This window comes from Amblyomma maculatum, chromosome 11 (genome assembly GCF_055883805.1).
Source record: "Amblyomma maculatum isolate TAMU_Amacu chromosome 11, ASM5588380v1, whole genome shotgun sequence".
NCBI lineage: Eukaryota > Metazoa > Arthropoda > Arachnida > Ixodida > Ixodidae > Amblyomma > Amblyomma maculatum.
The window spans coordinates 31745525-31760537 of NC_139354.1; the positions used below are offsets into that span (position 1 = coordinate 31745525).

The 15013-nt window shown below is 48.3% G+C and overlaps 1 protein-coding gene across 1 annotated transcript; it reads left to right on the plus strand.

The window, feature by feature from the left end:
- The first annotated feature begins 11820 nt into the window (after positions 1–11820).
- Positions 11821–15011, plus strand: LOC146173387 (aspartate dehydrogenase domain-containing protein-like). The gene is made up of 3 exons (XM_084585594.1): positions 11821–12445; positions 13917–14192; positions 14911–15011. The coding sequence occupies exons 1-3, from the start codon at positions 11926–11928 to the stop codon at positions 14949–14951; spliced, it is 837 nt and encodes a 278-aa protein (XP_084441720.1). The 5' UTR covers positions 11821–11925; the 3' UTR covers positions 14952–15011.
- Positions 15012–15013: the final 2 nt, after the last annotated feature.

The window sequence follows — 15013 nt, forward strand, 5'->3', positions numbered from 1 at the left end:
TTTTTTATCGAGCAGGCGAAAATAGGTTGCAAGCGCACTATGCGCGCAAACATGTTACAATTACTAAAAGATTGAGTTCTTATTAAAATATATAATTCTATGACTTAAGTTTTCGGTAAAGTGAGCTAGAAATGTAATTTATAGTTCACTATATATAGTTGCCGATAATATTGTTCCTTAAGTGAAAGTGCTTGAAGCAGCTAGAAAGGCGCGCAGTCAAAAAAGTCAGCATTTGAAAACACACTTCGTCATTCACATCGTCGTACTCCTTGCATGCGCTATAGGCCCGGGAGTTGAGCAATGTTGACGATTAGTCTTTCTTGTACATTGCGCTTTCTCGTTTTAATTTAACTTAATCAACACTGCAGTCGTCTACGCACCGTAGCCGCGCGCTGCTGAGGCCACGGATAAGGAAACCAATGCAGCGCTCTTCGCCAGGTAATTCCAGCAGTAATCGGCTGATAACGTGCTGAAATACTCTCCAGGCATACACCAAACTATTTCTAAGCAGAAGCGAAGCTTACGCCTCAGAATATTCGCACGCGCGAACTGATTTCGAAGGCAGCGTTGTTTGGCGCAGTGTAGGCACGCTGCGTTTTTGCCTACACCCCATGTCGCTGCCGATCGCAGCGCCACCTTTGTTTACAAACATGACGCTTGTCTACAGGCTACAGAAGAATAACCGATAACAGTTATCTCATATGGGGTGTAACTGATTACAGTGGTCACTTACAGCTTCTGAAAAGTGAGTCAACAAATAAAAGTTTGAATATCCGGGCTACAATAAACTAAATTTACCTTGTGCACCAGCTCGTAGTCTCACAATGCTTCGATGCTGCTTTCGGATACAATTCAAGCTGCTGAATGGCATCGCCACTGACGCCGGAAGTATATTTTGAATGTAGGAGTGGACTGGAACAAAACTTATTTTGTTGAAATAAAACCAGCGAGCAAGTTGAGCTCTGCGTGGTACCTGTACGTGCTAGCCTGATTTTAGAGCGTTAGCTAAATTAATGTTTATTACGCTTTTCTCGTACAAATAGCGTGGGTGACGAAAAAAAGCTGTTCGCAATGACCGCTTGACGGGCTTCGTCACCCGTAAAGTCTATGAACTATAAGGTGTTGCTAGGCACGTACAACGTTCCTAGACAATAGGACTCATATTTGTGAACTTTGGGCACATAACGCTGCGCAGTGCGCCAACTACCCTGTGAAGCAGTGGAGAGGGGAGTCAAGGGCAACGTTAATAGAAATAGTTCTATTAACGTTGGTCAAGGGACCCTCTTAAAGTGGTGCAAAGGAAAGGCGCGGTATTTCACTTCCTGGGGAGGGAGTGAAAGAAGAAAGCTGCCATAGTAGAGGGCTCCGGAATTCGGCCACGTGGGGACCTAACCTGCCCTGACAGCACCTGCGTTCGAGCTGGGAATCACTTCATTAACTGGTCATCGCCTATCACATCAATCAATCACTAGAACCACATTGCCATGATACGATTTTTTTACGCAGCAGGGGGAAGGCACGAAGAAGGGAGCGTGGCACACGTCATCTGCCGCTAGCTATGAAGTCATTCATTCATAAACCTTTGTTTATGAGGATGACCTGAGGCCTAGAGGGGAAGGGGGTGGGTTAGGTGAGGTTGAGGGCGCCAGACTCCGACATGAAGTCTAGCAGGGCACTAAGCTTGCGTTTCGCGTTAGTATTGGGGGCTGTCGTCTCCGTAAGTCTGAATGTGGTGAGCAGATGTGTAGCGGGCGCGGAGGCTAGCCGTGCCAGGACAGGTCCAGATCAAGTGCTGCAGGCCTCTACGGAGTCAGCAGGGCAGTTGTGGCAGCTGATCTTGGTTCGGCACCATTGACTCAGGATGTCCGGTGTGTACGCTGCACCGGCTCGCGCCTTGTGAGTTAGAACTTGGGCAGGACGAGAGAGAGGCCGGAAGGGATCGGAGGAGTAATATCGGGGACAAGGTCCCGCAACACACCCCTCCGCTCATGTTAAGAATTATGGGAAAACCACCGGAGTTGACCTTTAAGCCGCGTGATGACAGAGTCCGGTATGATGAGGGAGACTGGAGAACAGGGTGGTCTGAGTTGGACGGGCCCACATCAAGGCTATGCTGGCGGTCTTCCTCTGTTCCTTGTGCGTGATGTCCAGGTGTCCAATGAATCCGTACCGAGATTTGTGAGGTTTCTCGCTGGTAGCGCCAGCGCTGTTTGATGACTAAGCGACGCAACGAACGCTCGCCATCGCCGCCGGGTGGAGCTGCTCACCTCGAATCCACGGACGAAGCGGCTTTCCTGCACTGGATGATCGGCGGTGTTCTGTCAAACACTACGTTCCCCTGGTAGAACCAGCCAAAAAGGCTTTCGCCTTCTCACTCTTAATAAACATCACAACTGCAGCAGTTTCGTAAGGGCACTGTTCGTAATCGTTACTGCGTGAAAGAAATGATTGAAATAAACACTGAACTACCCTTAAGTCATATGTCAACAGCTATCGCTATGATTTAGCTCAGCAGCGTTAAACCCTTCTAGTTTTTTATTTTTAAAATTGGCGTTCTATGAAAACCAGAATGAGGCCTAGCATTTCCAATCCGTTACTTATTCTGAGCCCTCGCCACAAGAATACTTTGGGGGGCTGCTCCTCCCCCCCCCCCCCCCCCCCAATATTTTAATAGCAGCTTTTGAATGCGATTTTTTGCTACTAATTTGTGCTCTACGGTTCGTTAATGCAAGCTTTCTTTTTACCACGCGTGCCCTGTGACCGATCGCACCGAACTGGCTATTCAGCTAGATACCTTGAGAAACATGCGTACATGTGAGCCCATGACAGAAGCAGACTTGAAGCAGTATAGGATCGCTCAGAGTGGCGGGATTAGGGTCTTTTCCCAAGCCGCGCACAGACAAAAAGAACTTTGAATAGTAGTATATATTTCAGGTGAATTGTACACATTTCAAGAAACCGTTAAGAACTCGAGGTACTGGGGATCCGGGACAGTGGCATATAGTAGTCGAGTCGTCAGCCTCGCATATTCGAGAGGAGTTTGGTTCGATAGCCAGTGCCGACAGGTGGCCACCGGTTTTCTTACGCAGTTTTCCCGACATGGTGCTCTGGTTTTTGAGATGAAATTCTTGGCGAAAGGGTTTCGTGTTGTGGGGTTTAACGTCCCAAAGCGACTGGGGCTATGAGAGGGGACACCGGAAATTTCGACCACCTGGGGTTCGTTAACGTGCACTGACATCGCACTGCACACGGGCGCCTTGCTTTTCGCCTCCATCGAAAAGCGGCCGCCAAGGCCGGGATTCGATCCCGCGTCCTTGGGAACAGTAGTCGAGCGCCGTAACTACTGCGCCACCCCGGCGGGGCAAAAAGGTTTCAGCGAAGTCGCCCTCAGTGGGAAAAATTTAGCAGACTTCACGGAACGCAGGCGCTACCTTGAGTGCCGGTCTACAAGTTCGTCCCGCAGATCAATGGGAACTAAGGATAAGAAAAGCAGATCTACTTAGGAGACAGATTAAATTTTTGGTACATGTAACTTCCTTTCGCAAGGGAGGTTCGCTCTATCGAGAGACATCTTTAATTGACGGACAGCCATTTCCGTGCTCGTGATTTGACCCTAGCTAAATAAAAAAAAAAATGACGCAGAATGTTTAAAGCATTCGTATACAGCACAAAATCATTTTAGTGCGAATTTCACGACGTTTAACCGGACCTTCAGGATGTGCGTGACAGATACTGCGTCTTTCCTTTCCTGTAGACTGTAGAGGAAAGCACTAGTATGGTATGTAAAATGATAGTACGTGATGATGGTCATTAATAAGAAATAGTAATAAAATAGTAATCAACGATATTTAGTCGGATAAAATAAAATAAAAAGCAAAAATAATAAGAAAAATAAAATAGGAAATAAATTTAAATGTAAATAAAAAGGGAAAATAAAAATAAAACACTAAAGTAAAAAAGTTAGGTGGGCGGATGAGATTAAGAAGTTCGCAGGGGGCAAGTGGATGCAGCTAGCACAGAACCGGGTTAAGTGGAGAAATATGGGAGAGGCCTTCGCCCTGCAGTGGGTATAGTCAGGCTAATGATGATGAAAGTAAAAATTACAAAAACGTTGCGGTAGCACTAATGTTGTCGTATTCTCACAATGCTGTTTCAGCAGCGACCTCTAAATTTTAGTGTCAATGCACTAATTTACGAGGTCTAACCGGGCCTTCAGGGTGCGCGTTACTTGACCTTGAGTGTCACCTTGCCAAATCAAGCATCAGCAGCTCACCCATAGTAAGCGCCGACCGAGGAGGGTATCGCGGGCCCAAAGAGGCTGTACAAAGGGAAGTGGGGTGGGGGCCACGCACCCGGACAGTGACAAGTCCCCACTGTCACGCCTCGAGACAGGGGTCATTATCGGATTAGCAGCCGGACAACAGGAATGTCTCGCTCGTGTGGCACGGACAGTGACTCAGCCTCGACGCGACTGGTGACGATGGTGATGGTGGTCCACCCTTTATAGCGGGTCACCTGTTTAACTTCAAAAAGCTAAAGGCGTGGCCAAAAAGTAAAGCATTTTGCTGCGCGCCATGGTTGCCTTCCATGGTTGCCTGCACAGCCGCACCGCGCATGGTACGTCAGACCACGCCGGGATGGCGAGTGAGCCGGTTCCTTCTACTGTTCAGAAGTGCAAGATGCCGGGCTAGTTGGTAGTGCATAATGAAATAAAACAGCGCAAGGAACGGGACGAAACACGAAGGAAAGGAAACAAAGATACGGGCGCTGGTCTTTGTTTCCTTTCCTTCGTGTTTCGTCCCGTTCCTTGCGCTGTTTTATTTCATTATCCTTCTACTGTCTTGGCCGAAGCGGGCTGTTTCCAGTGGGCTAACGGGAGAGAAGTCGTTGTAAACGTGAACACGTTGCCTAATGTGCGTATGCTGTAGAGCGTAACCAAATAGAAACTTACAGCAAAAAAAAATAAAATGCGGACTAACGTCTAAACGAATTAAACCATACTTTCGCACGTCTAACTCGGTTTAACCTTCGTTGAAATCCTGCTAATTTTCTGTCGACATACTGCACTTTTGCAAGTCTTCATGGCGTCATTTTCTAGTTGCGACATACTACAATACGTTTGCTAGTCATCATCACGTAGATTTCATGACGTCAATTTCTAGTTAGGACATAGTATACCACTTCTTAATCATATAACTTAATGACATCATTTTCTAAATACGACATAGCACACCACTGCGCGTCTACTTGGTCATATTGTTACCCCGTAACAATATGACGTCTCTAAATTATTGATGACATCACCTCTATTTCTGTTTTATCCTTTTATTCTATTTTTGCTGTGTCTCTCGGACACGCGAACGTTAGTCGATCTTGATAGGCTCTAGCTGAGCCTCCAGATTAGTGCTTTCGCACTTAAATAGTGGAGATTAACCCTACTGGTTATAGCGAGCGAAAGCACCCACCGCTGTCGCTCAGTGGTTAAGACGCTAGGTCACTGAGCCCGAATAACCGGGTTCGAACCCGACTAGTTCGAATCCGCTGCGATTTTATCATGGTTTTATGTAGTGACATTGTGAAAACACTACACGCGGACACACATACGATTTTGATATAGCTCTGTACCTCAGGATCAATGCTTTCGCACTAAAAAGTGGTGTCTCCTAACCCAAATGGAACCAGCTGAAGGGTGTTATAGTTTAGTACATTATAGGCTTAAGCGGCATCGCCGTCCGGTGGGCGTGCAGCTAATGATAATGGGGTCCAGGGGGACACTCTATAACAAATGGTACTGGCCAAGAAGCGCAAGATTCTGCTCGGCCTTCCGCTACCCGCCCAGAACACAGACGTCTCGGACACTCAGTCTGGTGAATGACAGCGTTGGAATTCCGAGGGACCCATATGAACGATCGGCTGTTTGCCCGTTACCACCGAAAGCTTCAGGCTGTCATGGCTAGCAGGTGTAAAAATTTGAAATTGCTTTATAGACGACCAGTAGGAGGACTTCCTGCTCAGCTCCGGCCCGTAAACTCAAGCACACAAGAGCCCAAAAGGTGTCACCGCCAGAATACACTGACTGCCATCTAGCAAGCCAAGGACCCATTAGCTCTCCAGAACAAATTATAGGAAAGCAATGGTGTATTATCTGTCAAACATTTTCCCTGGACATGTTCTGTGATCCTCAATCAGCTCCCCTATTGTATTATGGGTCCCAAGTTGGAGCAGGCGCTCCGTAGACGCTGTGGTCGGGAGTCCGAGCCTTTTTAACTACCGCCCGAATCATCGCGTCTAGGGTCCCACGGTCGCTCTTCCTCAGCTTTAAGGCGCCACATACACCACATGACTGACGACGAACGCCTGAACCAGGCGAATGGTTTCTTTTTCAAGAAGTCCACCGTGCTTGCCGGATATCCTGCCAATCATCCTACTAATTTGTTTGCTAATTTTCTCAGGGCCGTGGCATTGTTACCTCGATCGGTTATCAATTTGTAAACTCTATACCCGAATTATGTCCACCTCTGGTATCGGAATACCGTTAACGTAAATGTGTATGTTTTGTCCTAGGTCCTATTGCTTTGCAGTGTGCAAAAGTTCTGATTTATTCGAAGCGCGCTCAAGACCACATTTCCGAGCGTATCTTAATTTCTATACTGCCGAGGCGGCATCGGCAGGCAAGTCCTCCGAGACTTCAATTTCGCGGCCGCTTCTCCCCACCACCGAAAACAGAGTGGACATCCCGGAAGTGTGGAAAAATACTTTGACGGTTAAGCCGCTCCCCAAAAACATGAATTAATAGGAGTATAATCAGGGGAGGCATGAAGCCAGGGCAAAATTTATACAAAATAACCATGGCAGTAAGACGCACATATTACGCGGATGCAGCGGGTCCCACCGAGAACGGAATCTGCACCATCTGTTGTGCACGAAGGAAGGCAGGTGAACGGGCTCTCGGTAAAAACTAACGACGCGCTAATGTTGGAGGAAGTGGCGATTGCACTGGCCGCCACCCTCTCGATGCAGCGTAATGTCGGACTCAAATTACGTGCGAGATAGGATAGCGCCACTCGCCCGCAAAAAAAAAAAAAAAAAAAAAAAAAAAAGAAAAAAAAAACATTATATGGGTGCCTGGTCACCAGGGGTGGAGGGGAGCGAGACCGCTCACGCGACTGCCCGAGCCTTCCTCCGCCAGGGTTCCGCTCAATGTCCTCTGGTTCTACCGTATAGTAACCATACCAATCCCGCTCATAACTTATGCGGAGACATGGAGGAAGGAAAAATGTGCGGAGATTACAAATCACTTACGCCTCTGCAGGAGGGCACTCCCAGGACCCGTCAAAGGTCTCGACAGACCTGAGGAGTGCCACCTTAGACGGTCGGTGTTTTCTAAATCCCGCCATACTAAAACACGTGGGCCCGACATTCACGGGCAGATGCAAATTATGCGGGCAGTATGCTGGCCTATACCACAAGGTGTGGGCCTGCCAGCAAAACACAAATATAAAAGTTATAAGACAGCCAACTGGGGAGGGCTGGGAGGCGGCCCTGTCCGGCTCAGACCTGGAGGCCCAGCGTGCCCTGGTCCAGAGATCTTGGGCAGCGGCAATCGCGTCCCGGAATAGGGTCTGCCACCCAGCGCCATAACCATACGCACCTCCTTTTACAAAATCAATTCAATATCAATATATGGTTTCTCCTCCTCCGTGGACACCAGAGAGGAAGGTGCAAAGAAGAGAGGGAGAAAGACGTTTTGGTTTGGTTTGTGTGGTTTAACGGCCCAAAGCGACTCAGGCTATCAGATGCCTTACGTGGGGGGCTTCGGAATAATTTCGACCACCTGGGTATTTCGACCACGGACATTGCACAGTACCCGGATGCCTATCGGTTTCGCATCCATCTAAAAGCGGGTTCGAACCCGGGTACTCCGGTACAGTATAGTCGGGCGTCGTAACCACTGCGCCACTACGGCGGGGCAGAAAAAGAAGTGCCGCAGTGGGCAGATTCCGAGTAATTTCGATCACCTGGAGATCTTGAATGTGCACAGACGTTGCACAGCACACGGACGCTTTTGCGTTTCGCCTCTATCGAAAATACCCTCTCCACATTTAGGGTAGGGGTAGAGATTGTGAGAGGCAACGGGTGGCGTACTTTATTTTTGTTCTCAGTGCTGTATGGCGCGTATAATCGCCGGTCGTAAGCTGTAAGAAGTGCTTAACGCGTTTACGGGGCCGTGGGGGCCGTTTTCCGTCCGATAAACTCCAGATAGGAGAGACTTCGCGGAGGTAGAATGTTTGCACGAACAGTAGAATAAGAAAAAAAATGGCATGGCAACGGGTGGCGGTTGGTATAAACGCAAGCTTCCAGTTTCCAACTCGAGCACGCACGGTGCTAGCCGTTGAATCTTTTGTGGAGAAGAAATTGATCACCGCTACGCCTGAACACTACCGTGACTGTAGCCTTGTGCCACCACTAGAGCGAGCAAGGCGACAGCGCGCACAAAGTACAATAACGCTAACAGGTGGGTACGGACGCAGTAATTCTAAGGCGAAAGACTTTATACTAAAGGCTCGTAGGTGTGCGCAGAAAGTGTCCGTCTACAGAGGGTGTCACAATATCCTGTCGAAGAATGGCTTGATTTATGAGTAAACGTATGGTTATATGAGGTAGAGGGCGGAAAGATCTCTATATGAGCAAAATTTTGTTAATGTAGAGTAATTAGTGCGCTACCTAATAAGCTGGCTAACAAATTTCTACTGGTTATAACTTTTACCTGTTGCAGTTAGGCGTCATGTTTCGAGAAAAAAAAAATTAGAGCCGGCGGTTGCTATAGGAGCCATGTCACTTTTAGAATCTCAAGAACGTGATTACCATGGGTACGATTGCGCAATAAATTTTTGAAGCCGAGCACATTTTTCGAAAAGTGTGCGTCTTCGGTGGGTCGCGAGGATACGCCACTCCGTTGTCACGCCTGTAGCGTAGCATGCATGCTGGACCCTTAGCAAATCCTAATTTGCATGCACGAACTTTGCTGTTCACTTAATGAGTGTTTTTATGTTTCTCTATTATCTCACGATACAGTCACAACGTGTCCAGTTTCCGTAGAACGTGCCGTCCTGTGTGAGCATAGTCTGGTTTTATTTGTCACCCGACATAGATGTAAAGACCCGCTTTTACCAAGCTGTACGAGCGTACCTGCACATGAGTCCCGGCGGGTTCAGTTCCCATCTCAAAGGCGTAACCCAATTTAGCAGCACCTGCTGACTCGGTCATGTCACGTGGTCTCGTGACGTCACACAAAGAAAGGACCAATCAGTGCTTGGCCATGCCACCGCCAAGTGCGCCACCTGCCAGAGGCATGCTCGTTATTCGCTCATGAAGCCGAGGCACCTGATTTTGTGGAGAACGGGGCTTTTAACGATATATCGCTTTAAAACTGTCGTTTCAATGCCGATGAAGCCATTTAGTGTCACAAAATGCCTATATTAAAGAATTCGCTTCCTCTGAAAAACCGGCCGGTATGCCAGGTATTTCGCGCCTGCCACTATTTTTTTTTTTTTTTCAAAATAATTTTTTTTTTTTTAGGTATGAAGCCCACTTCTGCGGCACAGCAATACTTTGGCGCCGCCAACACGTAGTATGTCAAAGTTGCCAAACTTGTGATGACGTCACAAGTTTGCATCAAAGTTAGCCAATTTGGCGGACATCGAAAACATGCGAATAATGCTAACTGCCAAATTGCTTAGCTAACTCTTTTTCCGCTTTCACTCCCACCTTCCTCCCTTTCCTTACGGCGCGGCTCAGGTGTCCACAGAACAAGTGACAGCTACTGCTCCTTTCCTTTCCTGTGAACCAATTATTGTTAATTTCGGTTGATCAACTTTTAACTGTTACATTAGGTGTCTGGTTTAACAGCCATAGTATCATTTTTTGTTAGAGTTTCTATAACTCAGTTATCTTTGCCGCTATAGCCCCAACAAATTTTGACATCTCGCGCCAAGAGTGCTTTGAACAGACTGGGCGCGCACAAAGTAACGGCGTAACGGCCCCAATCGTGTCCGACTCCGTGACCCGAGTGGGCCTTCTCTGTCCCACCTGCGCATGCTGTGCTCGCTACTCCAGCCTGAAACACTTTACTCCAGCCCACGCTAAAAAGATCAAAAGGAGGCGTGCAAGGGCGACATTTTTTTCCCACAAACTCGCTGAACGCTATTGTTTCGGGGAACAAATTCCAATAAATACATGGTTCAAATGGGACCACCACCACCCTATCATTGAGTGACAACTTGTCTCTCTAATCGTTTGCAATAGGCTTTTATTATTTGTCTTATGCATTTCAGTACATATGCTTGCTTATGGCTTCTATATTCACACGAACTCGCAATAATGTACCCAGAGTCTGCGAGCGTAAATAACAGAAAACAACGCGAACACTGGGTTGTACTGCTGTCGTTATCTTCAACGTGGTCCAAGATACTATCGAACTATCTCTTTGTAAACAGACTGTGGTCTGCGCGATAAGCATGCGCGCCCTCCGTGCGTTGGTCCTAGCGGGGTCAGTTCAGCAATATATGAGTTACAAGTTTTGAAATTTGAATAGCTTCCTTTTCGAACCAAATTCAGACACACAAATCAGACGGAGTTTAGCTGTAACATTGAATTTCGCCATAGATATCTCCTTCGAGAATCTATAAATATTCAATGGGCCAAACACCTAGCATATTAAAGCTTGCAATGGATAAAAACTTCTCGTTCCTCGGTTTTTGTCAAAGTGTACTCGGAGCGTTTTGAAAAATAAAAACGAAATCTCATTACTTGCTTTCTAGCATGCCTGCATGGTTACAATTAGGTTACATGCATAGGTCAGAGTTATATATATAGTTCTCGCTGTCTTCAAACGACTTTTTCCAGTGCGTGATTGTGTGGGCTTGTCACCCGGGTAGAGAATTACGCTTCATTAAATAAGAACATTAATTACTCTGATGAAAGTGAAGACACTTCTGTCAGCTGTGTATTATTTTAGAACAGTCCTCTTATAGTGTTTTCTCATGAAGGTCATCCTAGCAGTAGTACAAATCTTGACGAAGATGTTAATTAACGCGGAAGCGATATGTAATTCAGTTCAGCACATTCGTGTGCAAATGGCCCGAATAAATAAAAATAATAAAATTTCTCTTGTATTTGTCTTTACAAAAGCTGCACAATATAGGCTTAACGAATTTGAATACTGTTCCCCGTAACTCACTCACGGCGCAACACGTGCCAGCACGTGTGGTGCCTTTGAAATTCGTGCGTGCACCGCTATTGAGTAGTAAAGTCCACGTTTCCATCCGTGTATCCGGCGATGCCCATTGCGCAAGACGAGGCGCTCGTTCCCTTTTTTTGGCATTTCCATCCAACTCGTGAGCGCAGTCGGCCTTGCGCCCACCACGTCTCCGATGCACGGAACGTGCTATGTGTGCTCTCCCTTTCAGAACGGTCCTAGAACTGCTACAGACGAATCGATGCCTTCAATAGTGGCAGCTGCGAAACTTCACGCCGGTCCCGCATGCCAAAAATCAACATTCTAATTTTCCACATAGAAACGTTCACGTATTGTCGCGCCATCTGTTTGCGAATAAACAAATTTTTTTTTGCGGTAACAATGAAACGCAGCTTGAGAGTATGGTTATATTTACAAAGTATAGGTGGTTCGTACACTTGATAGTATTCAGAAACAGATGGCGGTATATGATTGGGTTTTAGGCTACAGTAGCACAGCTGAAAAGATTGGAAAACTAACTGCGACCGCGCGCGCGACCGGCCAGGCAAAGGCGGCTCCGGCGCTTCGCCGCGAGAAGGGCAATTGCACGCGTGATTAGCGCCGGTCACGACGACGGCGACCGCCGATAAGACGACGTCGCGGCATTGCGGCCCCGCAGACGTCGTATAATGCGGCGGCGCGTCGGCATCGTGGGCTTCGGCCAGCTAGGCCAGTTCCTGGCCGCCGAGGTGCAGCGGAGGCCGGAGTCGCTCGAGCTCGCCTTCGTATGGAGCCGAGGCCGGGTTCTGCATGGCCTGCCGCCACACCTGGTGCTAGAAGACCTGGCGCAGGCGTCAAGCCGGAGACCGGACCTGGTGGTGGAGGTGGCCCACCCGTCGCTGGTGCGGCTCCATGGTGAGCAGCTGTTGCGCCACTGCGACCTTCTGGTGGGCTCGCCGACGGCCTTCGCCGAGCCGGACACCGAAGGGCGGCTGCGGGCGGCAGCCACCCGGCACGGGCTCTTCATTCCGTGCGGCGCTCTATGGGGACTGCACGACATCCGGGCGCTGGCAGACCGCGGCCAGCTTGCCGAGTTGACGGTTACCATGACCAAGCACCCGTCGGCGCTCCGGCTGGCCGACGCCGAGATGAGGGTCCGTTGCGACCGAGCAGCCGCTGCTGGTGGACCCGCCGTCACGCTCTACGACGGTAGGTTAAATGTGGCCGCCGAGTTGGAGGCTGCTAGGTTGAAGGTGAAAAAGCTTTCCAAAAAACTGCATTGTGTTCTCCAAATGAGTTGATAAACTTGTGCCCCATTCTTATGAGTAAGTTCCTGTACTAAACACCCGAGGAACCTTCTGTACATCAAATCTGCTTTGACTTTCGAACTGGTCACCGCGTCCGCTAAATATCATTACGCGATTTCCAATGTCTCAAAATCCTAGGTTACACAGCATGGCGATTTCGTGAGCTTGGCCAAGTCCTCGCGACTAGACACCGTGCCGCTGGAACTTCATGTTTGGCCTTGTACGCTTACTCAACCACACCGCTACAAATCTGCTTTGACTTTCGAACTGGTCACCGCGTCCGCTAAATATCATTACGCGATTTCCAATGTCTCAAAATCCTAGGTTACACAGCATGGCGATTTCGTGAGCTTGGCCAAGTCCTCGCGACTAGACACCGTGCCGCTGGAACTTCATGTTTGGCCTTGTACGCTTACTCAACCACACCGCTACCCAACATATAGCTGGAATAGGCTGATCACTCAACCAATGCTACACTGCTTTGTACAACATTCACGCTTTCATAAACAGAACGTACTAAACTTTAATTAATGACTCTAATTACGAACGCGAAGGGTTGCAAAGCGGCACAGTGAGAAACATTGCACAAGACGCACAAGCCTAGCTCTGTGGTAGAGGTCACCGACGAGCTCAGAGCCTTAGTTGGCAGCACATACCTTATGTAAATTGCGGAACAAAGGTTTCCCTTATGCATTTGAGAGACTAGATGATATATGTGAATGGACATAGCGTGGTCAATGTCGTGGTTTTTGATGGCGTCAGGTGACTGAAGCTCGTGAGAAGAAAATAGTGAGCGCTGAAGCATTCCATTCGCGACGTTCGAAGTGCTTTGGCCCTTTGAGCAAACTTGTAGATGCCCGTCGATGCGTTACAAGAGCCAAATTGAGTGTTACACCGGGGCCAGCAGAATTTGGAGTAATGATATAGGTGTCGAAAGGGTGTAATTTTATGATTTCTCCGGGTGTAGTTTCGGTTATGTGGTTGCAGTATAGTGCATAAGGGTATCACGTCGAGATCATTCCCGTCCAACTGTGGTCGTCGTGGAGCGAAGACAATTTTAGTGTAACGAGATCCCCACGGCTAACCAAGCGCACAGACTTATTATTTGGGGCAGAATGTATGCTTGACGGCAGACTGCGCAGAAGCTCTTTTCACTAGCCCAGTTCTTCTGCGCTCGTTTAATTCGACCATCTACATCGGGGCTCTGCTGCCTATTGTCGAAAAAAAAATAACGGGCTTTTACAAAGATCTTTGCTCACCGAATATGACCACCATAAAAAAAATGTTTATTTTCCTTCTGACATTCTCTTTTCATGGGTGTGCGTCTCCGGAAAGGAGCAGAAGAGTGAACTGCCTCGTCGCGCGCTTTGCAGGTCCCGTCCGCGACCTGTGCCCGCTGGCGCCCAACAACGTCAACAGCATGGCGGCGGCTGCAATGGCCGCACACACGCTGGGATTCGACGGCGTCCGGGGTCGCCTGGTGGCCGACCCGGGCATGGCCGACTATCACAGCCTCGAGCTGGACCTGGTAGGGCCCAGCGAGCCAGACGGGAGGGCCTTCCGCGTGCGCACGCTGCGCATGAACCCGGCTGACCGGGGAGCCGTTACGGCCAGCGCTACGTACGGCGCCTTCCTCGGCAGCATGCTCGGTGGGTGGACATACGTGTGGACCTGTTTTAATGAGCTACTCCAAGGACCAGCATGCACTTGAATGCTACACTGCCCTGGTTCCCTGAGCTCGACTCTCGTGGTCATAATTTAGAGACATTACTTGAGCCTCACTTCGCAGTCTCGCTACTGGCTTTTTCATATACTTTAGCACGTCGTTTATGCACTGTGGCAACCCTGTGCGGGAGAGTATATTGTGTCCTAGCTCTCTTCAACGACCGAATTATCCCACAGCCCAATGTAAAATCTGGCGGCAGCTGTTGAACTGCTCGTGAAAAGGTCATGCATACGCGATCGTTGACGGAACCGTATTTGACACCCGTGACTCCACATATGCGTGTACCTCTTCATTGCTTTAGTACACATGCAGCTGTCAGTTATAGCTATCTTGCTGAGCAAAAAAAAAAAATCTTATTTAGTACCGGGGACATGAGTGAATTATGGGAGAGCGAAAATAAAATGCATTAATGAAATAGGCATATTATGATAGGACATCCGAGCAATATAGGCATTCCAGTTTGAAATCCATGTGCACGTATATATGACATATGCCAATAACAAATTCGCATTAAACAATGCCAGAGGACTTCCATTGCGCAAAGCTTTTCAATAATAAATATTTTAAATAAATCAATTACCTGCCTGCATTTACTTCCACCGAAGGTTTCTGTTAAAAGAATGGACGTTATCCTTTCGCAGAGGCGGCCAAGGGTCGCGGACCGGGGCTGCACTTCTGCTGAGGCCGGAGCACCACGCCGGACTGAGACCACTAAATAAAAAATTTTGTGATTGTTTTGTCGTT

Bases quoted from the DNA above. Each gene is read 5' to 3' on its own strand.
- LOC146173387 (XM_084585594.1), top strand. From the start codon at position 11,926: ATGCGGCGGCGCGTCGGCATCGTGGGCTTCGGCCAGCTAGGCCAGTTC. The intron at 12,446-13,916 runs GTAGGTTAAATG...CGCGCTTTGCAG, and splicing joins CGCCGTCACGCTCTACGACG to GTCCCGTCCGCGACCTGTGC. The intron at 14,193-14,910 runs GTGGGTGGACAT...ATCCTTTCGCAG, and splicing joins CTTCCTCGGCAGCATGCTCG to AGGCGGCCAAGGGTCGCGGA.